At 35.9% G+C, this 25,037-nt stretch overlaps 1 protein-coding gene across 1 annotated transcript; it reads left to right on the top strand.

Annotated features, from left to right (window-relative positions):
* Positions 1-87: 87 nt before the first annotated feature.
* Positions 88-24,718, top strand: MPP4 (MAGUK p55 scaffold protein 4). The gene is made up of 21 exons (XM_010713470.4): positions 88-4,912; positions 5,968-6,089; positions 6,991-7,068; positions 7,721-7,801; positions 8,326-8,457; positions 9,113-9,194; positions 9,735-9,820; positions 10,805-10,876; positions 11,331-11,527; positions 12,589-12,653; positions 13,377-13,394; positions 14,363-14,401; positions 15,649-15,669; positions 16,724-16,738; positions 18,220-18,261; positions 19,077-19,247; positions 20,072-20,152; positions 21,069-21,162; positions 21,946-22,054; positions 23,168-23,302; positions 24,257-24,718. Exons 1-21 carry the CDS (start codon positions 4,852-4,854, stop codon positions 24,446-24,448), a joined length of 1,893 nt encoding a protein of 630 aa, XP_010711772.1. The 5' UTR covers positions 88-4,851; the 3' UTR covers positions 24,449-24,718.
* Positions 24,719-25,037: the final 319 nt, after the last annotated feature.

Genomic DNA, 25,037 nt, shown 5'->3' with positions numbered 1-25,037 from the left:
TTGTTATACTTGTTCTCCTTGCAACCAAGAATAGAGATAGACCTCTTCATGTTCATGAACAAATTCTTTTTATCTCAATCCTCTGTGTAAATTATACTGAATGATATGATAGATGAACAAAAACATGTTTAGGAGATAAGCTATCAAATGTTTGGGGTTTTTTTGGGGAAAAAAGAAAGTGCGACTAAGAGTGGAGAGTGTACTGAAGTATAACACACCAGCTCTAATGCTTTATCTTTTGTGCTGAGTATCTTTCTATGCAGTCATCTTTTAGAACTTGATATACAAAAATGTTTAAATGAAAACTGCAGGAGTAGGACTTATTCTTGAATAGGAGTTACAGTGAACAACGAGGTAAACTAATTTTCATCTGCAAACTTGTTATTTATTTAGCTTTTTGTAGGAGTGCGAATGATTAGAAGCACTTTTTTCTTGTAACTGTTCAGCATCAGTGATCCTCATCTTTAGGTGTTTCAGAAGAACAAACGATTTCAATCATAAGCTTTGACATGTGAAGAACCCTTTTCTGTATGTCTTTAATTCCATATTGCTTCTCTGCCTTAAGCTGAGAATGCACCTGCAGATGGAAATGTTTTTCCATTCTCTTCCTACCATTGAAAAAGATGATGTAGCTATAAATATGTAACAACTTCAAATGTTTAACTTCATTTACTGTGAATGAAACAAACTTGGGAATTAAAAAAAAATCTGCCTTTTCTATCTATATACAAAATATTGTAAAAATAGTAATGATATCACTTGTGAATTTAGTTTGCTGATTATTAGAAGCCTGGGCTGGATTTTTTTTGCCTTTCTGACAAAGCTAACTGATAGCTTAGTTATTGGCTGAAGTGAATCCTCGGATTAAATGCATTTCTGACACAGATTCCAGTTTACAGCCTACGTGGGTTGTGATGCATGGGGAAAGTAATACACAGCAGCTTTGATTTTGTATTTCTGTAGCTAACCAAGGAACGAGTTAACCTGCAGGACTTCCGTCTCTATTAAATCATGGTAATTAATTTATTTTCCTCATCTTTTTATTTTTCAGAAGTTGAAAGCTGGATGTTTCTTGTGTTGCAGTGGAACTCCTATAAGGAGCAATGGAAGATTGAGGCTACAGTATAACACATTGTAATTTGTAGGCATGGTAACTGAAGACAGACCTGAAAAACTGGGTGTCCTATTAAGTGGGAAAGTTGCTGAGAATGAGAAACTACTTAAGTGAGAGACAAAGTATGCTTTTTATGCAAGAAAAGGGTTAAGGGGATTTGTTCTCCCTGGTAATGAGTAGTTCTAAGGTTAGGTTTCTGCGGATTAGAAAGGAGGGGATGTCCATAGATTAGCTAGGGCAATGAGGATACTTGCTTTGCTAACATCCAACAAATATTCTCTCTTCAGAAATTCTCCAAGAGCTGAACATGGTGTATTCTGCACTATTTGCAGGTAAGAAATTATGTACTGTACTGAAACCATTATGCTACACAGATGCATTTCCCCCATGCAGTTGTAAAATTAATGTCTTTTCATAGTTAAGGCAAAGCTAATTAAACCTGTGGTAGGTGTTTAGTTCCCACAAGCTAAATACTAGAGATGTGTATGAATGGGGAGTAGGAACTAAAAAGATAATTTTTCCTCATTCCTAATCTTCACAGAGTAGTCTGACTTGAATGCCAGGTGCTGTATACGTTGACCCTTTTTGCTGAAAATAAATAGACTTCACAACCATCCCTGTTGTAATAATAGTCTAGGAAACTACCTTGTGTGTAGTGAGAGAGATTGTAGAAGATGGATGTGAATGGAAAATTCTGTCTTTGAACTCACTAACCTTGTAGTGTTTAAGTTGATTTAGTGATCAGTGTGCTCATCTTGTCAGTTTTGTTTTCAGTCCAGGTGGTTGGCAATAAACAGCTGGAAATAAAACTGCCTGCTTCACATGACTATGGTTTGCTGCGCTCAAGTATTCTTCTTTGAATGTGCTGCTCTTCTAGGAGGTGATGCTTTAGTGGTATTACCGCCATGTAAACAAGACAATAGCCCCATCAGTATAGCTATGTGCTTTTCTTTTAGAAGAAAGGAGGATGAATTGTATCATCAGATATATCTAGTTACAGAGAGTCATAACATACTTTTTTAATCAGCAATTTTACATATGCAAGTGTGATTATCCAAATACTGTAGAATGGCTTACTGAATGAATGTTCTTTTAAAAAAACAAACAAAAAAAAAACCCAACACCTGTGCCACCTCGGACTTGCAGTAGTTATTCTTTTGTATATATGGTTTTAAACAAAGTCTCAGCCTTTGCTTAAAATATATATTTGTTCTGCTTATGTTTCAGATGGCTTTTTAAATTCAAGCACTTCTTGCTTTGAAGTTCTTTTTACACTCACTTGAGAGTGACCTATGTCAGTGGAAGGACTAATTACGTTTTTAGTTCAGGACAAAAAAGTTCTGCATGGGCATATCATTAGAAGAAGCTTATTCTTTGTTATTTGCCTTTGCAATTTATTGACTTTTGGTGGCTTACTTAAGACAAAAGCTCAAGGATATTCTCTGCCCTCAAGCTAGTTCACGATCTTCAGTATTCCAAACAATTCTGACAAATTTAAATAGAGTGGTTTTCCTTTTTAAAAATGCTCAGTAACCTTGTCAAGGAGACCCCAAGTATTACCTTTATAGTGTGTGTATATGTCTCAGGAAAGGAAGGTGCAGTGTTTTTAATAAGTTTTCCCCTTAAGCAAGCAATTTGGTAACTGGTAAGCTTGCAATCTTCTCTTTGATGCTGAAAAGGTGGATCAGAGCAATGAAGCTATTTGTGTTTCTATATTAATGCTCAGTGAAAACCAGGGTACGATGTCCTGAATGTAGTTTGCAGTGTATGAATTCCTCTTTGCTTGTCTAAACCATCCCACAGTAAAGATTTCTGGCCTACTCCTAATGTCTTCAGTAATTAAGAAACAGGTATTCATGGCTAGATTTATATGGCCTGCTTACTTGATCTGCCTAATGATGGATTTAAGAAAGCTTAACAAAGGAGAAGGAAAACCCTTAAAGGAACAGAACTCAAGAATATTGAGGGATAAAAATAATAATTGTGGCTCAACCCAGTTCCCAGTGAGCATGTGGTAGGAGGATTCAGTGTTACATAAATTGTTACATAGATAAAATATGGAAAAATAGTTTTTCCTTAGTGGAAAAACAGTTATGTAGTATAATGCAACAATTAAATGGAAATGTTGCATTGGATAATGGAGGAAGATCAAACTGTATATTTGCTGGTCTTTGAAAGGAGAAATCATAATTGTAAAAGTGGTCTTTGGGTTAGAATTCCTACAAGACACATAACTGAGCATCTTGTGGAGGTGGCTTGTAATGAATAACCAATACTCAGCAATAAAATGTTTGAATCAGAATTTCCTAACTTCTGTTTTTTTTCCCTCCTTTCATTTCCACTGCCTTCTGAAAAAGGTTCTGTGATTTAACAGGAGAGAGGAAAAATGGTCTAAAAATAAGTATTAAAATGTGCAGTAGAAGTGACAGTAATGCCTTCTGCTTTCATAAGCAGATCAAGGTAATACCTGCTTTTGCCTTTGTGTTCTGTCCACAGAACAATTTAGAGGAAAATGGCTGCATTTTTGCTTTATTAATCTAGGAGATGAGCTACCATATATTTAACAGAATTTGATGAGGCATTCTCTGTGTATACAGTGTCATAGTGGTGTTCACTACTGGCTGATGTGCTCAGATATTTGATGTTGCAGACTTTTTAACTTGTTAACTTTTTAGGTTGCATGACCTGTTCAAATACATAGTTCTTCAAGAGTAGTCTTACAATAACAGCAGTCATGACAGTGTCTTCATATTTGTATCAAACGTGAGTTGGAATTGGCTTAACGGAGATGTGTAGTAATTCAGCATCTTTGTTACATCTCTCATACGTGGGTTTTCGATACTTTGGTGTAGAAATACGCTAAGTTATTTCACAACTCTAGGGAAATATCACAAGTGAGCACAGGACCGCGTAAGTGAGAGAAAATAGTGTGTTACCTGAGGAATTTCCATGCTTGTTGCAACTTTTAAGTGAAGAATTCTGAGCATTCTCTAAGGCAATCCCCTACTGCATTGTTTCTTGCTAGAAATAGATTGGAAATCTTCCTCCACTTCTAGTCTAAGTTATCACTTAGTGCAATCAGCTGTAAATGCCTGAGTCAGATGAGGTAAGGTGTGGGATTTTTTGTTTGTTTAATTCACTTTGAGGGAATACAGAAGAAAATATGAAATCCTTTCAAAGATGTTGCATTTAATTTAAACAGGGATCCTTTCTTTGCAAAATCATGCCCTCAATTGTTTCAATTTTAATAATGTCAGTAACAACAAGAATAAATATAATTTATTTTTTTGAATATGATTATTTTCCAGGCTATGTAAAACGTATTTGTTTTATGTAAAACAAGCTTTTAATATCCTGGGGAAAATAACATTGTGGTAGCACACTTAAAGCTGGGGAACAGAAGTTATACAACCAGATTGTTATTTTAGACAGCTTAATAAAGCAAGCTAATGACAATTCCGTGAAGAAATAAAATGATATTTTGCAGTTGAGGTTTATCTCTGCGTTTTGGGTGTTGCTTGGTAACTGATATTACATTTGTGGCTCATGTCTTCAATTTATGCTTGCAACCTGTTGTTGCATGTATAAAAAATGATTGTCATTACTTCTTTTTGTTGTTCTAATTTGGTATCAATTTAATATACTTGATTTTTCAGTATGAAAATACTCTTTTCCCTAGTTCAACATCTGTCTTTGTGAAAACCTACATGGTGTGAATGCTGTAGTCAGAAACATAGATGGAATCTCCTGGAATGAAAGAAAAAATGGAGGTGCCAGCAGTCTGTGGTCAAGATAATGGTACTTGTAACTCTTGCATTTCTCTTTCTAAGGAAACTGGCAAAAAGTTTTGTTCCATGCACGTGTGACTCAGACTTGTGAGAAAGGCTAATTACATCTAGAAGTTTTATTACTTAATAATAGGAATGACTTTTGGTCCCTAATATTGGTAGGTAATTTATAGGGTTTCAGAAGAGAATTTCTGCCAATTTTTTCTGGCTTAAAGTCAAGGATTTCTTTAGCTGTATGAAAAGATTCTAATTTGTAATAGGGCTTTTTTTCTTCTGACGTAAATGATTCTCTTTAAAAAACTTATGCTTCTATGCAGAGTATATTATTTGAGTTTACTTTGTGTAGGGATTGCATTCTTGGAGATACTTAGTGCAAGTTCTCTCAGAAGAAAGGCAACGAATGATGAGGAAGAGATCTCAAAAAGCCATGTTCTCTTGGGTGGTAGGAAGTTCTTGCAGCAGATAATCCTTTAAAGTTAGCTGTGTTTTGAAAGATAGATTTCCCTGTGGGGCTTACAGTCATGGTTCACAGAACTCATAGATCATTATTCTTATAAGTGTTTAGACGTCTGCTTTCCTGAAACAGATGGTTTCTTTGGTAATGAGGTACATTTCCAGACTTCCCTATTGGGATATTCAATAATTCTGCCTGATGGTTGAGGTAAGAGTCCCATTTGGAGAAGCTTAGTGAGGAAGTACCTGTATAAATTATTGTATAAAGAAAATAGCTGATTGAAACTGAAGTTGATCGTATATAAGTGTTGTCATCATTACAGTGAGTTGGTATAGGAAATAGGGACCAGGTAACTGTCAGTGACTATAAAAAATTTTGTTCAGGAGAGAAGTAAGAGCTGGTTTCTGTGTTCAGTTAGCTGTGGTAACTGGACAATGCAGCTGGTTATACAGTCCATGCAAGTAAAAAACAAGTAAAGCAGACAGAGGAAATCAGTGCATATTTCTTGCAAGTATAAAGATGTTGCTTTCAAGGAATGGGTCACTGATTAGTTTTGGTTGATCTTCTATTTGTGCTGAAATGTGTTGCACTTTTCTGTTTCTTGGACTCAGGTTTATCTCATGTTCTGACTCTAGTGCTACAAGAACTGAGTTTGCTCTGTAAAAGAGATGTCAATGGTGTTGGCATGTTATATGACCTGCTCAGATCTCGCTGGCTGCAAGCACTTTTAAAGGTAAAATAATATTCAACTGTGAAAACGGATGTGTCCAGATGATAGCTACTTTATTTTTCCATGTAAAGACAGTAAAAAATAATTTACACTAAGTGCTCCTAGTCCTTATATTAGAACTAACATCAGCAGTCCAGTTGAACAAAATTACTTTAGCTTTATGGGAAAAAAAAAATATTTTTTTGTTATGAGATAAGCTCTTATACTTGATGCATCCATACTAAGGTTAGGGGTGTAGAGGCACAAGTTGAATATGGCATTGCTCAGCTGTCTTTTTCCACTCTTCAGTGTCTGTTTGGCTATGTATCTTGCTTGGCATGGATACTGATTAAATAATACTTCTTGGTTTTTATGTTCTGATATGCAGCTGGATGCTGTGTGTTGTTATAGAACAGAGTTTTGGTTGGTACTTCCGTCTGAATCAACGATATCTCTTTATAAAACAATTTTTGTACAAATTTTGTTTTTCTTTTGTGAGGATTCTAAAAATCTTTACAATTCACATAAGAAAAAAAAATCCAGAATGCCCTTAAGGACATTTTAAATACGGCTACTTGGTATTAAATTTGTTTTGTTAACCAGGCCTTCAACTAGGGTAAGGAAGCAAGCCACAAGTCAAAATTGACACTGTCTTGCTACTGTCCTGTGTAATCAGCTTTCCTTGTTGGAAAACTAAAAACCAAAGCATAACTGGCTAGCTGAATGGCCATATGGAAAAACAATTACTTATAGACTGAATTCTAGATGCATTAAAGATTGAGATTACAAGCTCTCTGGCTCTAGTTGAAATGACAAATTCCTAGAAATACAGTATTGTCTTTGGTATGTTGTGTATGTATCTATATAGTCAAGGAAACAGATGATGCTGTCATTGCATTGTCTTGTCTATCGTGGCATGCAATAGATTTATGAATGCCTCCAAAACTACCTTGAAAAAAGACCAGTTCCTGTCATGCTGCAGGCACATGCGTTGAATTGTGAGGTAAGACCATCTATTTCTTTACTTACTAATACCAAATTAGGTAACTTAGCTGCAGAAAACAATGTTCTCGTATTAGTTTTGTGTCTCAGGTCTGAGTATACTATATAAATGGAAGGATTCTTCACAGCTGATTACTTACTGTGTTAAGAGAGGGAAAGAAAACATATACAGCTTGTGACTGCACAAACTCTGGCTATATGGGATCATTAATTGTTTGCTTTAACCACTGACTGTGTGTGTATATATATATAAAATTTCCTATCTGACTGTAGTTCAGTGTTATGGATATTATAAAGCACCCTGACATGAGGTTTTTGAAAAGCTTTTTAGGTATTTTTTTCTAATAGCTCATTATTAAACACTAAGAATTAATGATTAAGTGGAGAAACTGACAGTAGTGATGATATTGGTTGAGGCATAGAAAAAAGTAATTTAGAGCACATGGCCTGAACCAAACTAAGTATTACACAGTCGCACAACATGCAGCCAGGCTTATCTTGGTCCAATATTAGAGCAAACAGTATAGTTATGCTCTTAGTCATATAACATGCAGGACTTAAAAGTTTTATAGTGTTGTGTTCCTCAACTTAATTCAGAACTTCCTTTTAATTAATTGGCCTTCAGAATCAGTCTCTGTGCTTACTCTTATCAGGTGGTAGAATTGCTGCATGAAGCCCCTCCATCTGGAGAGATCAAAGAGCTAAGACGATTGCTGAGGTCTCCTCACTTAAGGGTAAGTAGTGCTTAAGAAAATAGAAAATTTGTTCATAGCAGTGTCTGCAATGGGGATGGAAACAGATGACCAGCTGCTCACAGGAATCAGCAAAGAACTAGGAAGAGGCTTAGTTTACTAGTCATAGTTGAGAATCCATTTTGGGACTGTGTATCTGCAGTACCTGCACTGGGCTGTGTTTTATTAACAACTACTTCTTACAGATATTTCTTTAAAAGGTAAATTCTGAGCAGTTGATACAGACATGTAAAATCAGAGTTTATTTGATATTGTGTGTAAAGCCTGCATTCTTATCTTCCAAATAGAAATATTTCAACTTTTGTAAGATTTCCTTAGGAAACACAGAGAGGAACTGTTCTTAATTTTTTACAGTTGGAATTGCCAAATGGAAAGAAGAAACCTATGTCCACTTAAGAACTTAATCTCTGATTTCTGTTTCTTGACCAGTCACTGTTAAAAGTAAAAACTGTTTTGTTGTATGTTGTATGCTGATGGGTTGATTTCTTTGTTTTTGCTTGTAACAGGCCTTGCTATCTGCTCATGATACTGTGGCCCAGAAAGATTTTGAACCTACCCTTCCACCACTGCCAGACAACATACCTGAGAATGAGGAAGCCATGAGGATTGTCTGCTTAGTGAAAAACAACCAGCCTCTGGTTGGGGAGTTTACTGATACCTGACAAATCACTTCAGCTTATACAAGTGTTGGATAATGCATCATATGCATTTTGGTTTATTTCCAGGAATATCACACAGATTGTGTGTGTTCTTGAGGCTTTTACAGAATTGGAGGTTCGCAAGAATTATTAAGATTGGAGAGGGCTCTAAGGGATCATCTGGTCCAGCTCCGTACAGGGACAGCTAGAGAAGGTTGTTCATGGCGATGTCCAGTCAGGGTGTGAATATCTGGCAGATGCTTTTATCTCATGAAATTTAAAATGTAAATAGGACTGTTCCCTCAGTCAAAACAGTGAAGATAGAAAGGAGGATAGAATGAAAGGTTCATTTGTGCTTATAAGCTGAAAACTTATTAAATATTAATAAATATTGTAATCTGACTAATCATCTTGGGAGAAGATTTCTAGGAGTCAGGCACTGAGGTTAATTTAGTATTAGATGTTGGATGACTTAATACTATGTGAGAGCGCTGCTAGTGATACATTCTTTGTAGATCCATGCGGTGTTTAAAAAATATGTTTATCCTTTAATGCCTTTTTGTCATTGCAGAAGAGATCAAACCTGTAATTTGAAAGAAAATGTATAAGATCTTCAGTGATGAAACAGTGAAACAGTGTTTTTTCTGTTTGCCAGGGTGCCACTATTAAACGGCATGAGATAACGGGTGACATAACAGTTGCCCGTGTGATCCATGGTGGTCTAGCAGACAGAAGTGGTAGGTATAACTTGAAACAAGATAATAACAAAAATTCAAGGTGAAATAAGATATTTTTCAAGTAAGATAATAGCTTTACTTCTACAATTAGCCTTCCCTTGTGAACAAGCAGATGTGTACACCATACAGCACTCTATGCTGTGATGCATTGGAGTGAGTTTGATTCTGCTTTAATTTTTGTCTGAACATGGTATGTTTGAGAGTTGAGGTACAAATCCAGTTTTTCATTATTCAGATGTTAAAAGCAAAGTCACACAAATCTACTATGAGATTGATCATTAACAACCAAAACTGATGTATTATAAAGCTAGCAGCTCATTCTCTGATGGAGAGATAGAATTATAGATAACTTTGTGTAAGATAAAGGGCATTAAGGAATGGGTAGTAGTACTTTTCGGCAGTAGTCTATTAAACGCTTTGGTATTACTAGTTGCTAAGCAAAATTAAAAGACTTTCCTTGGAAACATGACTGCTTTGTCATCCTAGAATTATATGCCATTTGTGTTCTGCTGCTGCTTTCATCCTTGTTTTTTTCTGTAGGGTTGCTGTATGCTGGAGACAAATTAGTGGAAGTAAATGGAGTTTCCATTGATGGACTTGAGCCTGAGCAAGTTATTAATATTCTGGTACTGAATCTCTTTTAAATTTTATTTGGACTTTGAGGGTAACAGTGTATTGCTCCATTTCCCTACCTATGCTGCCTTCCACTCCCTAGAAAGTTTGTTTCATTGCTGTGGATGAAATTCACAGCCGCTTATAAAATCAAAGTCTTGTGCAAATTCAAGTCTGAAAATCCAACGTGGATATAACAGAATTAAATTTAACTTGTGACCTTTCCATCCCCAAATTCTGTGCGGGGGAAAAAAAAAAGGTAAATTTATTAATTTAATCAAACTTCACTGATGCATAATTTCCTTGGAAAATCTTCCGCAAGAATGAAGTGGCAAAGTGCTATTCTAATAAAATTCCATCTTATGAAATGAACTAAAGCAGAGTGAAGTGAATAAACTTGAGTTACATGCCTTCACTTGCATGAAAGCGCATGAAAGTAATCGCTTGTCAAAATCTTTTGTAGAAATTTGTTGATCAGTTTTATTTACTGACCTTGCACACAGTCTTTCAGGTTTTACTGGCAGAGTATTAGTGCCAGTTAGGAATGGCATATTGTCATGCTATATGTGATCAATGTCAAGTCTTTTGATGCGTTATTTTCCTCAGCATACTATATTTCTAGATAATTTTTAGCTTAATTGAAATACTTAATTTTCAAATATTAAATATTTTTCCTCCCCCTTTTACATCACTTGTCTAACCAAACTTGCCACTAATTTAAGTAAGATTTCAGTAGAAAAGTTAGGTTTGAATTCATGTTGAACTTGCATATATTTATAACAGAACATGGTTTTTCATTGAATTAAAAGTATTCAGTGAGATTTTGACATTTCCTTCTTGATTTTACTTTTGGAAAAAATATAATAGTCTTATTAACTCAGTCTAACTAATTCCATTTGTAATAACATAAAAGCCATGTTGTGTTAAGTCTGTGTGACAAAGTTTGGTAATTTGTATTGAATGCCAGTCATGTTTTATTCCTCTCTTTAATCATTTAGGCTCTTTCTCAAGGAACAATTATGTTCAAGTTGATTCCAGTTTCTGATCGTCCTGTTAGCAACCAAACGACAGTAAGAGTTGTTCTTTTTTCTATATTGCTACTGCAAAGAGTTGCCACAATAATGCCTGTCTAGTAGCGTGTTGCAAAGATGTGGTGTTGCTTCAAAGATTACTGCAATCCCTAAAATGTTACTTGCCATATTGGCTACCTCTCAGCTAACATGTATACGCTGTTGCTGAAGCAGTAAATAGAATAAGGTGAAATATAGTTGTGTCTCAGATAATGAAGACATTTTTAAAGCTATGTAGAGGTTAAAGCTCAATTCTTCGCATAATTTACAAGTCTCTCTTTGCTACTCTACTTTTTCTCCTCCTTAATGACTTGATAGGATTCAGAGCTTGATCTTGTTTTTAAAGTTCAACTTCATCATGAACAGACTTAACTAGCAGACATACTTGGCTTTGCGATTATAAAGGTTATGTAGTATCTTGGGTTTTTTTTTCCATTTACTTGTTTTTTACCAGCTGTATGTGCGAGCAATGGCAGATTACTGGCCATTACAAGATCCTGCCATACCATGTGCTGATGCAGGTTTGCCTTTTAAGAAAGGTGAAATACTCCAGATTGTGGACCAGAATGATGCTCTGTGGTGGCAGGCTAGGAAATTATCAGATCTTAGTGCCTGTGCTGGACTGATACCCTCAAACCATCTTCTTAAAAGGTAAAGTAATTTTTATGATTTCTAGTCCAGTCTTGTTACATAAACTTTCTCCATTCATAGCAGTAGGATTCAGTTACATCTGACAAGTGTCTTTCCTTTTACTGTTCTCAGGCTTATTTCTCTCCTTTCCCAGTGTGTGTGAGAAAATGCTTTTCAGAACACCTATGTAATCTGAAATTAAATTTTACGTTCATAGCAGTTATCTAATCTCTGTAGTAAAAGCCCTCTAGTAGTTGGAGTATAGAAGCTACAGTTTTAGTGAAAGTGAATAGCTCTGTTTGGAATCATAATTCATGGTGTTTAAATGTATGTATTGGAGGAGAGGGAGGGGGATACTAAAATGTAAGGTGTAAGGATATAGCTGTATCTAACAAACGCGTGTGGTTTTTTGTTTCTTTTTTATAAGATGTCTTATGAGCCATTACTGACTTTTCAGTTTTGGTGAAAACTTATTTCACCAAATAAATGGAAATGCTTCAGCAGAAGACAAGGATCTTTTGCCTGTTCTGTACATATATAACCCACAGTTTGTTTCTGAAAGCATAAACTGTAAAGAGAATTTAAGCTGCTATAGCACACTTCTTCAGTTTGATCGTCTAACCACGTGTCCCATTTGTGTTGCCTCCAGAAAATATAAGGCCAAGCAATCATAGATAAACTTTTATTTATACTCTGTATAAACCTACCTTTATAAACCTTTATAATAGAAGTCAAAATCATACTAGGTTGTGACTGAGGCTGGAAGCAAAAGATTTTCTTCTAATTCTACAGGTTTGTATACTAGAATGGCCAATGTGTTTGTCCTTCTACATTAACTCAAAATATTTTTATGCTGCTGATTTGGAAATTACATTTAAACATTACATTCTGATAGCATGTAGCTTTCCTTCAATATTCTGCATTGGACTAAAACATTGCTAATATTTCAATTTTTTGATGTTTTGCACTGGCTCAGTAGTGATTAATATTAAACATTCTGTGAATATGGCTGAAGCATCATTTCCTTTTGGACTTTCCACTTTTTTAATTAATTTAACTGTGCTATATTTCTTTCTATGCAGGAAGCAGCGAGAATTCTGGTGGACTCAGCCCTTTCAGCCCCACTTCTGTCTCAAGTCATCAATGTGTGAGTGAAAAGCTATTTGAATGGTAGAGCAGAAAGGAAAAGTCTTGTTGCTGCTTCCAGGAATACAGAAATTACAAGCTCATACAAATTCAGTTTAAGTTAAAGACATTATTTCTAGAGCCATGTTGTAACTTCAGCAGTGTTTTAAGTATTCTCTTGAAAATAATTACTTAGTGGTAGTTGTATTTGGAGGGCTGGTCGTGATTGCAGTCATCTCCAGTGTGCTTGATACCTGACTGAGAGAATCTGTGAATTCAGTTCCTTCTGTAATCTTAGTAAATTAGGAGCACTTTGTGCCCAGAGGGTCAGGTCTGAAGTGACAATGGTACTAGCCCCATGACTTTACAGGGGCATAGACAACAGTTCTGCACTGGAAGGTGATACAATACTTTTAGAATAGAATGGTGGAGTATTTATTCCTCAAGGTACAGTTAAGCTACATTACCCATGGGAGACCCAGAAACATCACCTTCCAGCTACGTAGCCTAACTTTCCATAAACTTGTAGTGATTCCTAGTCACGAGGAATGTTCATCCTGTTTTCTCTTTCCGTTTTTTCTATGGTTCTTTTTACTTGTGTAATACTCTTTCTTTTGTGATAACTTCTAGATTAAGTGCTTCATTGCATAGGATTCTTCTGATTCAAAATGATTTGTTTGTTAGAGCTCTCTTTTACCATAATTTTATTGCATTTTAACTGCTTCAATGGATATACTGTGGATAGTAAGCACTGTGGAAGAAGGTAGGAGATGGTGTCTGGACTATATTGTGTTTCTATACTTAGAATCACCATAGCACTTGGTTTATGTTTTGTGAACATTGCCAGAAATAAGGTAGTTTGAGTTCCTTTTCCATGTATTTGCTAAGTTCTTACATTTTGCATGCAAGTCTTTTGTTTGCTTGAAGTGATGGAAACTTAAATGATCCAAAAGTGTAAGTTTAACCTGTGCACTATCTGATGGGGAACTGAGAATTCGGATGGGGTGCTTAGAGGAGAGTAAGACAACTTTTTCCATCCTCTCTTCCATCTTCAGTAGATGATGTGAGCAACTCTGGGAGAGTACCTCTTGAAAGGATATCTTTGGGCAAATACTTAGGATGGAAGCAGGAGTTTATTGGGATTGAAACATGGTCAGCTGGAAAATAGTTCCTACTGGTCCTGTCTGTAGAACACAGAAGAGCAGAACACGCAAACCTGAGGTTGCCCAAATCCATGACATTGGATTTCAAGGACATAAATTGATGGGATCTGGGCATAAAGAGGAAGCTGAATCAATCTTTTATTTTTCTTTCTTGGTAAAATTAATATCAACCAAATAAAACCACTTCTGTGAGCAGAACATAATGGAAAGATGGACCTAAATGCGGTGAGAAAACAGTGAGTGGAACATTGCACTCTGTAATGGTAATATTTAATAAGTTTTCACAGGGTAAACAGAGCAATTACCATGTTAAACCTTTTGTTATTTCAAAAAGATAATTCAAGTTGGATGTGTTCAGAGCAGGAGCTAAAGAACAATATTCTGCTTACTAAAGATGGAGAACATCAGGAAGATGTGGTTGCAGTGCTTGAAATCCATAAATGTCTAAAGCTTCAGATTTCTTCTTTCAGTTGTCTGAGTTCAGTCTCATTATGTGTAAGGCTTTTTCCTTCCTCTGTTTTTTTTCCTGATTTGGATAATTTTTTTGTGTGTGTTGATCTGTCTGCAGAGGATGACATGCAAATTGATGAGAAGTGTGTGGAAACAGGTAACTGAATTGACTTCAGACTATTGTTTGCTTCAAGGTAATACCTAATCAAAGTAGATTTTATTTTCTGCTTAAAGATAATCATTCTCCAAGTGAACTTAACTGTAGAAAATTCTTGTTTTCATATTCTGGTAACATATGTCACTGTATGAAAATGAGTTGTCTGCAGTTCTAGTGAACAGTGCATGACTGCTTACAGTGAAATGTGCTGAAATGAGGGACCACCCCAAAAAAATCTGAATGAGAACTAACATCTTTGATTCAGGTTTTGAATTGTGTAACAACATCAGTTGTGCATATTTAATACCAGAGATTATTGTAATTTTTGAGAACCCACACAATTCATTGTGAAGAGACTGAGCTGATGTGAATACATTTTTAGGCAGTGAGCAACAATAGGGTTTCACAGGTAAATAGTATAAATGAAGAGTGTGAACTTGACACACTTCCTGAAGTGGCACAGCTCATTCTTCCTTCTACTGAGGTATTTAAGAAAGTTCTCAAGTGGGGATATGATCCTGTAAGTACCTGCTGCAGAACTTTTTGCAGTTTTCTGAAACAGCTGTTACTCTCCACATCTGGATTGCATGAAGCAGCATGAAAAACTGCTAGCACATTATTTGTATCATGTCAAATTTGTTAAACGGAAGTTTGAGAACCTGAGACCCTGCCCCCAAGCAATATTGCTTATAAAGGCATTGCAAAACTTAAATGCTTGTAGATGTATTGCCTTCAGGTGCCTGGTGCATCACAGGATTAGTGCATGCATGCAGAATGCCTTGAATATGATGACCAAAGTCCCCCCTAATCTCACATACTATGCTGCTGCATCCTTAGCCGGAAGCTCAGGTACTTGCCTAGGTTATTTTTGGCATCACGGGAGGGAGTTTGAAAGTTTCTTTGCCTCAAACACAAGTAGGTACTGTAGATTTGCTGTCACATCAAAAGGAAACAAAACAAAACAGTCTGCATGCAAAGAGTCTTCGAATTCCTATACCAATCCACTTTCTGCACGTATTGCTACTGGGGAGCAAATGTTTTCTAAGCAGATTTCCAGAAGAATGGCTATGTGGAGAGAGATTAAGCAGTTAATTCAGGCATGGTCTCAATGTAGGAGGAAGTGAAAAATACGTGTATGAAGCAGACTGATGGGAACTGGAAAATTCAGTTATAATTCCAAAATTCTATAAGGGGAAAATAATTTTTGTATTTATTTTAATAACTTTGCTATCTGGATTATTAAAAAGATGAAGAAACATTTGAGTCTGGTAAGTTCTTCTGACCTAACTCTGAATTCCTTGGTATTGTTTTGCTTTGAAAATGACTGTCCACAAAAAAGCAAGTGGCTTAAAAACAAGCAGTTGACAAAAATAAGAATACTGTTTTAGCTTTAAAAGCCATTCTCAGTCTATGGTGCCTATAGGAGCTGTTGATGTGTAAAGAGGAAAAATGTTCTATATTCTTGGTTGGTGTGCATAGTCAAGAATATATAGAAAGAATGTTTTTATAAAAATGAATGTGTTATGTATAAGTCAATCAGTGAGGGTGTTTCTTTGTTTTTGGTTTTGTTTTTTTAACCAAATCCTGAAATGAGGGACCACCCAAAAAACATCTGAATGAGATCCTTTTTTTTTTTTTTTTTTAACCGAAGCAAATCCTTTTAGGTAACCTATCTGTTGCATATTGAGAGTTCTGCAAAATGTTAAGTCTTCTGAAGTAAATGTATTTTCCACTAAAAGAAGTCTTCTATTAAATTTCTTTGAGGTGTTTGGCAGTGCTATGGAGAAAACGTCATTCTAGCTCCCTTTCCTGCAGCTCTTCTGCATTTGACTTGCTAGTAGGATCATCTTTTTATCATGGATCATTAATTTTCTTTCATCTCTCAGTCAGAGCCCAAATCTCTTAAGACAGATCTACATGGCTGGTTTTTGTTTTCAGGCTAGGACACGTGATAACTGCATTTGGGGTTTACTGTTGCAAATCCTACTCCTTACTCACCACTCAGTCTGCTCTCTGCTGTAGCTAAGCAGTTAGAGCAATAAGGAAGCAAATATTTCCTATCCAACGTCTTACTAAATAATTAGCTGGCTGTCTTTTATGATTTGTTTTGCAAGTACAATACTGAAATAGATACTGTAGATGAGATTCATTCTGAACATTCACGCTCCATGCTTCATTGGGTGTATTTTGGAGTTAGAGCCTGCAATACCTGTTTCCCAAATTTCCTAAATTCAGTGGGCCATGCTGGTTGGTTTTCTTCATTTTAGTTCTGAGAAAACAGTCTGTACTAATTGTTCTGTCTGTCTCTGTCTGAACTCTCAGAGGAGCTTAAAGAAGGTAACACTAACTTTTTTCTCTCTAACTCCTGTAAGCAGCTGTCTATTAGAATTTATCAGGATATACTGTATGATGAAAAACTATACTCCTGTTATAATATTTGATAGCTGATATGTTTGCACACTGTAAATTTCCATGCTGCACTCTGTAACATGGAAGGACAGGGTAGATAAAGCAGGTAGACACAAAAAGATTTGAATGACATCTCAACATAAATGAGGATAGAAAGGATATAAGCATAAATGTGCTGCGCAGTACTCTAAAATTTGCTGTAGTCAAGTAGTTCTGTGCCAAGTAGGGTTTTCTTCATAAACAAGAAGTTTTTAGTATGTATAAAAAGTTGGAATTAAACTGTCTTTTAAAGCTGTGATGAGTAGTGCAGAGTATGTAGGCCTAAAAAATATGCATCTAATCTTGTTTTGATATCTGCTTGCTTAAGAGAGAACTACCAGTCAATTGACAAGCTCTAAAATATTATACATTAAATGCAGTATTGGTTCCAGAACAAACAAATAATTTTCATTTGCAAAGCATCTAAAGATATGCCTATGTCTTCTGTATCTTATTCTTGGTTTAGCAAAGCCTTTGTAAGGGGAGTACACAACTTGAATAACTATACATGTGATTAGGTGAAAATTAGGAGCCCTTCTTGAAGAGAAATAAAATACTGATGTCACTAGGCTTTTTGTTGTTTTAAGTCACCTCAATAAAACAGTTGAGCTAGAGCATTAATCTATTGGGAAAGTGATATTTTGGAGCTTTGTAGAAGACATTTAATTAAAAAAAAAAAGCATATAGAGATTTAGAAGACTTAGCAAAATGCTTACAATACTACAAGAAGCAGCATGAGAATGGGGACAAAATGAACTGGAGGAAACAGATTTTTCTGGAATATTGGAGTACAGATATATCTGATCAAAGATGATTTAAAAAAAAAGTGCCTGAGTGGTCTGACTAGATGTGCATTGCATATTCCAGGCATGCTGTTGGGCAGAAATTGACCTGCATGGTTATTCTAAATTTGTTATTTTTGTCTGTGAGCTACTGTGTTGTTGGTTGTTGTAATGTTGTAACTGAAGAATTCTTGTGAGCTAGGTTTCACCTGCAAAGCTTAAATTAGGTGGATTCTTTTTTTTTTTTTTTTGCACTTCAAGTATTTCAAAACATTGTCTGGTGTGTAGTTATCATAGAAACAGAACAAATAAAACACTGAGGTTTCAGATCTCGCTTAGAAAAAAAACATGACTTTCCAAGCTTAATTCAACTAGTTTAAGCTTAATTTTCCAAGCTCTTACAGAAAACATGGTCATGTTTGAATATTTCATATTACTGTGTAGCATGCTTTTTAAACTAGATTAGTTATAATACTAGCTTGTGTTTTCTGCAACGCTGTTCTTACAGGATCAGAAATAATTGCTAGTAGTGCAGCTTTGAAACTTTCACTCTCCTTTTTTCTTCATGAGTATTTGTTCTTATTCTAGAAGAGGAAGAATTTGGTGAACTTGGTCAACGAGTCTTCATTGGTACGCAGTGGCTAAAGATAAGTAAGATGTTTAGGGCTTGATCTAGATTAAATTGTGTGGAGTTTAAAACAAATGCTCTGATCTTCGCTTCACCTAAAGAGTTACTGAACTGAATTTTGCTCACTTGTTTTCCAGACTTCAAGAAGCCATTTTCTTCATACTAGTACTTGCTCTCTCCATTTAAACCTCTGTTCTTGATAGATTTCTACTGAGACATGGCCACCTTTTAAATTGCCTTTGTTATATTTGTTATATTTCTCTTACTTCAGGATTATCTTTATTAGAACATTGTTCTGCTATCCGTCATGCATCAAGAATAATGATGAGGGCTTTCATTAGAGAAGTAAATGTAAAAATGAAGTTCTCAGAGTTGGATAGTAAAGTGAAGCAATAAGCGTATCCTTGATACTAAACCATAACAATCTCTATAAAATATTTGTATTCATTCTGTAGACTAAGCAGAAGTTCAATATTTGCTTTAGCAGAGTGGACCTTAAAAATAAAATCTGTTGACCTGTTCCTATTGATACTTTATATGATTATAAACTTCTGTTTGGACTAGTTTGGGGCAAATTGTTGTCTTTAATTATGGGCTAATTTTCAGGTAGCTTTTAATGAGACTTTTCCTCGTTCATCTAATGCTCAGAGGTTCTACCAAGCAAATATGCCAAGTATACTAGTGAAATTAATTATCTTTTACCTTGCTAAAAAAAATGCAGCAGATATTTAGCTTGGAAAGAGACACTCTAGGCTCCAGAGCTATCTGCATGCATTTTAGTTGTGATTTTTAGTGCCAATGCCTTTGTCCTTTACAGCTGGTTTCCGCAGAAGTATGCGCCTGTGTCGAAGGAAGTCCAGGGCCAACCAGCAGTCATGTTATGCTCGGTGCCCCAGCAGCTGCTGTAGCACTTTTGCAGCTCCATATGAGGAGGTGGTTAGGTACCAGCGGCACCCAGGAGATCGGAACAGACTAATTGTGCTAGTGGGTATGCTGTAATTAATTACTTTCTGATGAAACATTCACAGCTTGTAATGAAGGGGAGGAAATGGTCAGTTTGTGTCCGATCAGTGGAGATTTACTGCTGCTAATTGTGACAGGCAGTGGCTGAGAACAGCATAAGTAGGCTCTGAAAGTAACATATCAAGAATGATTTCTTGTAACTTTTCTCCATTGTTGATTTTAAATTCTGATGTGTGTATCATCTTTACTTGAGACAATTTTCTAAAAAAGAAAAAAAACAACAAAAAGACAAAGTCTTGAGAAGAAACCATATTGTTGTGAATTCTGCTGTTTCTCAAGTTCTCTTCGTTCATTATGACTGAAAGAAGTCTGGTTTTCTGTAGTGTTCCATGTTCCTGAAGAAGCAGACTGAGTAAAAGCAGGTTAATTGTCCTTTCCAAGTTTGGAAGTTTGTTTAGTGTTTTGTTTTAAAATGATACTGCTGAGTTACTTACTAGGAGTGACCATATTGCTAGGAAGTGATTTGTACCCTCATCCATTGGGATACCTCAGTCACATCTAGTATATTTTTTCAGGAAGTTCGCAAGATAAAACTTATAGAGTGATTTCTTACTGCTAAATAATCCTTCAACACAAGTAGCAATCTGATTTCTATTCTGATGATAGGTCGTTGCCTATTACCTAAAAATACAAGTTTATCATGTTTACAATTCATTTGTGTATGCACAAAATGCTAGAAAATGGTTGGAAAAGAGGTCTTTTCCAACCTTAATGATTCTATGAAAATGTGAGGGGTGGGTGCAAAAAGTGCCTCTAAGTGTAATACTAGTTGTTTTTTCAACTATTCAGGTCCTGCAGGAGTGGGGGTGAATGAGCTAAGGCGAAGGCTTATTGCAAGCAACCCACGAGAGTTTCAAAGTGCTGTGCCTCGTATGTAATATTCTTCTTTCCCCCACTCCCTTCAAAAATGGTGATAAGGAAATGTCAAACACCTACCTCTTGCCTTTGTGTACTCATGCTCTTTATTATGTGACTTTTTTGTACTGCAAGCCGTAGTCACTTGCTTTTATAAAAGTTGGTTTAAAATACTATATTTCTGTTTTGGCAAATTGGCCAAAAGCACTTTTCAGTTACGCCTTTTGAAAGCTTAAAACTTTATGTAACAATAAATCTGTATGACTCTCTAATCTTTGCCATTTTCTTTTCATAGATAAAGAGTATTTCTTAGGCATATTTTAGGTTCATAGCATTTAAGTGATCAGGTATGAGAGTGGAGACAACTGAAGATGGTGCTTAATAGGCTTTCCTTATTAGTCTTCTGGTCTTGAATGAGACTAATACAGATTAATTTCTGACTTAATCATAGAAATTTTCTCTACCTTTGCTTATTGGGTTCTTGTGATTTGGATAACTAAAGAGGGAATGTATCAATCTGAAACTTGTTGAAAACTTAGGAATTCCATTATGTTTAAGATCCAAAATATGAGGAAAGTGCAAATGTGAAAGTGCTCGCAGAATGTTTCAGAGTGAACATAAATCAGCTTCACCTCAGAGGAGGAAAAGCAATTATGCAACTAGTTCCAAAGAAGTTTCTGATTGATTTAATCCAAACAACTGCACTTCTTCCATTCCAGGAAATATAGACAACTTAGCAATTTTTCAAGGATTTTCTGTTGGTCAGCCAGTAGAGTAGACAAGGCTTTTGCTCTGGACTCAAAAAATGAAGACAACTGATTTTAGTCCTACAAAAATATTTATTTGTATGTCTTCATGAAAGCTCTCTTATTTTCATCTATAACATTGCAAGAATTTACTTGCAGTTGATTTCTACTGTATCTATTTTCAGACACTACTCGAGTTCAGAAGAGTTATGAAATGAATGGTCGTGAATATCACTATGTATCGAAGGAAACTTTTGAAAATATGGTGTATAGCCACAGGTAAACTGGAACACTATCCAAGAGGTGATGGTTTTGTATTTAGGACTTAAGTCTGGGTTCCTCTCCTTACACTTTCTATGTAAGTTGGGTGTATATTTGGGTCAAATTACTTGAGTCCATTGTTTCAAAAACCATTTGTGCAATTGCAAATAAGCTCCTCTACAATTAATCTTGGCATTCTTCTCAAAGTGTGGTCTCTAGTCCTGAGCTTGTCTGGTGTGATGGGTAGATTAGGAATATAAGCCTTCTTAGGAACTGGTTTGGTTTTCAAAATTGAGTAGGTCAGGCCAGTCCCTAATCTGTATATCTGTTGTGGAACTTCTGTGGTGATGACATCTCCATGTAAGCACCTCAGCTATAAGGCCCAAGCTTTAAGAACTGTTCCTTTCTCTGCCTCAATAGACTCTCTGCTATAATAGACTTCACAGCTTAGCAGCAGAAGCTATACACCTTAAGTGTATACTCCTTAAGCTATACTCCAAAGTGCTTTGAGATCATCTCATCTGTGAAGTTATTAGTACTGAATATATAACTGACAAGCTTTTTGTTGGTAGAATCCAACCCCTGAACACATTATTTGTGATAGTAGAATAAGTAAAAAATAAGTAAAAAAAAAAAAAAATGCATTCATTATAGCTGTAGTAGTCCTTGAGTCGTGTTCATTATGTTTTATGATTTCTCGATCTTAACCACTGGATTAGTTTGGAAAATTTCACACTTAAATGAAACCTTTTTGAGACTGAAGCTCTTTTTTGTTTTCCTTCTTTCTCATCACTGTTACAGAATGCTGGAATATGGGGAATACAGAGGATACATGTATGGTACCAGCATTGATGCAGTGAGAACAGTCCTCAATGAAGGGAAGATCTGTGTAATAGATTTGGAACCACATGTGAGTTGTAAAGGGGCAGGGTATCTACAACTGGTATCTTCTGGAAGGAAAAATAATTCTGTATACGATCATGAACTACTGGAACACTGTTAGATGCTTTGTCTTCTATTTCCTGATACAGTGTTTATTAATAGTAGATTTGTCTTTGCATGGGTCTTAAGGGAAAAAGTACTACTGCGACAAGTACATACAGATCAGTATCATTCTCTTGTTCATTTGTTTCCAAGTGAGCAGCTGCATTAGCAGGTGGAATGATGCAGAAAGGAGTTTTCATGCTTGCATACAGCAAGGACTCTTCTTTCATGTGGAAGCTGTGATTACAGTGAGCTAGACCAAGCCTTAGTTTTGCAGTGGTTTGTTTGTATTTTTTTTTTTAAGTTACATACCTGTGGAGCACTACTCAAAATCCAAACTGCTGTAGGAGCAGATAAGGCTACACTTTGGTATTTGTTCTGTTTTGATCTGAAAACGTCCATAGGTTTACTCTGCTGCCCTTTTCCTGAACAAGAGGGAAGAAATTTAATCTCACTGCTTCAACATTATATGCCACCATGAGTTTCTAGAATGTGAGTTTATGGACAAGTTTTAGTAAGGGTATGATAATCATTCTTTAGTGGTCACTAGGAGGTAGGAGAATTGCTGTGTAGTTGCATACTTGTATTTTAAATGAGGTAGCTTGGCCAATTTTATGTGCTGCAATTTTTATCTTTATTTCTTTTCCAAAAATACTTCTCCAAAGGTAGCTCAATAGTTTTTTTTTTTTTTTTTTGTGTGTGTGTGTGTGTGTGTGTGTGTGTGTGTGGTTGTTTGTTTATTTAAAACCAGAGTCCTCTTTAATGTTGTCAGTTTGTGAAAGGAGTGTCCAGATACTCACTGACATTGAAAGCATCTTCTAATAAGGTTGTCAAGCAGAATTAAGTGACTGGTATGCTATGCTTGCTTTAATAATGTCTGGTCCAGGGATTATCAGTGAGGTCATTTTAAAGTAGGTGTTTGTGGAAAAGATTACTGCTAGGTCTGGAGGTAATACTATATTGTAAGCAATTGGTTTTCTATTGAAATACAACTGGGATGAATACACCTGAAATAGTTGTTTTTGCTCCTATTTTGCAGGGCATCCAAATAGCCCGGACTCATGAATTAAAGCCCTATATTATATTCATCAAGCCATCCAGCATAAGCTGCATGAGGCAAACGCGTAAAAATGCCAGAATCATTACAGATTATTATGTGAACATGAAATTCAAGGTGAGATGTGGGAATGGAAGAGACACGACTTGCTACACTGGCGTTGTGTGTTTAGAACATAATGCATTCTACTGTGCTACTTGATTACATCTTTACAAGTTTGTGTCCTGAGGTTCAGATCTAAATCCTTTTTTCATTTTATTTTTGTTTTTTTCCCCTCTAAATTTGCTTTGAAGTAGGAGGGTTGTGATTTGTGCATAAAGAATTGAAGCATTCAGTCAAATGTCCTTATACAAAGAGACTATTTGGGATACTTCAATTTTAACTAACTGCCTTGTGACAAGGTTTGAACCAACACAAACATTTACTATTTGCACTGAAATGTATGGATCAAATGTGCTTCCTTCAGTGATGTAACAAAGTATTTTTCATGCAGTTTTAAGTGTGTAATGTACTGTACTGTGTATAAATGCTGTATAATGTATTACTCACAGTATTGCTATCTGTTCCATAGTGACTTTTATAGATAGAACACAAATTCCTGCTTGTAGGAAACACACAGCTTGCATTTGCAATGTGTGTAGTGTATTTTTCACCACTGTTTCCATGCAAATCATAATCAAGCTTAGCATCTTAAAGTTCTAGAGACCTCAGTGCATAACTACATATGGAAATAAATCATAATTGCTATGACACAAAGAAACATGAAAATGGAGAAGGTAAATTAAAATGCAGAGTAAGAATGTGTGCAAGAGAGCAAGTACTGAGACTCAAGGTACTCCCGTGAGAAGCATATGGCAATCAGCTGTTTCAGAAGCCTGGAACTGATTGTAGCCAACATTTTTCAGTTATACAACATTATACAGTTATAGCAACTGTAAATTGAAATAGTGTACAATGACAGTGTCTTGTCTACTCACTTCTTGTTTTCATAGCGCAGAGTGTTCTTCAAATGCCGTGCAGATTATTTCTCCGTACAGTACTAGAGCTTTAGAGATTTGTTGTGTCTCACAGGAAGAAGATCTACAGGAGATGGAGGATTCTGCTAAGAAAATGGAAGCTCAGTTTGGTCAGTTCTTTGATCAAGTGATTGTGAATGACAACTTACAAGAAGCATCCGCTCAGCTGTTGTCTGCAGTTCATCATGCACAAGACGAGCCCCAGTGGGTCCCTGCAATATGGATATGCTCAGATACTCAGACATAATTCAGAGTGGCAGGCAACTCCATGAAGATTACAGATTGTTTTACTTCAAGAATAATCCTCATGTCAGGATTGTGAGAATTTATCTTCGTATGCAAGGGATTTGGAAGAGGATTAGGAAAGAAGCTGCTATAGGAGATATTATCATAGTATGTTCTGTGTAGCTGTTCAGCTTTTATGCTACAATTGCACCTTTTTTGTACAAAAAGAAAACACTGTGAGCAATCCACTACAAGAATAAATAAAAATCTATTTTGTTGCATGTATAATTTACTCATGGGTGTCCAACCTTTTGGCTTGCTTGGGCCACACTGAGTGAAGAGGAATTGTCTTCAGCCACATATGCAGAGGCTGCCCTGTAAGTAATGACTCCTATTTTACTTTCACGGAAACTACAGCAGATAAAAAGAGCACAACAACATTATTTAATTGTGTTCTGTAGCTGAGAATTTGCTCTGTTTTTTTTACTGTGATCACCACCATTAACTATGCATTTTGTCACCGATGAACAAGAGCCTTCATGTTGTGCTCATCAAAACCTGCACCAGCAGAGGTGACCCACTGTGTTTGCATCCTGTTTGGTCTCCCTTAA

Source organism: Meleagris gallopavo, chromosome 7 (assembly GCF_905368555.1).
Source record: "Meleagris gallopavo chromosome 7, MGAL_WU_HG_1.1, whole genome shotgun sequence".
NCBI classification, from domain to species: Eukaryota; Metazoa; Chordata; class Aves; order Galliformes; family Phasianidae; genus Meleagris; species Meleagris gallopavo.
Note: the sequence above shows the minus strand (reverse complement) of the source record. Positions and strands in the feature narration are given on the sequence as shown.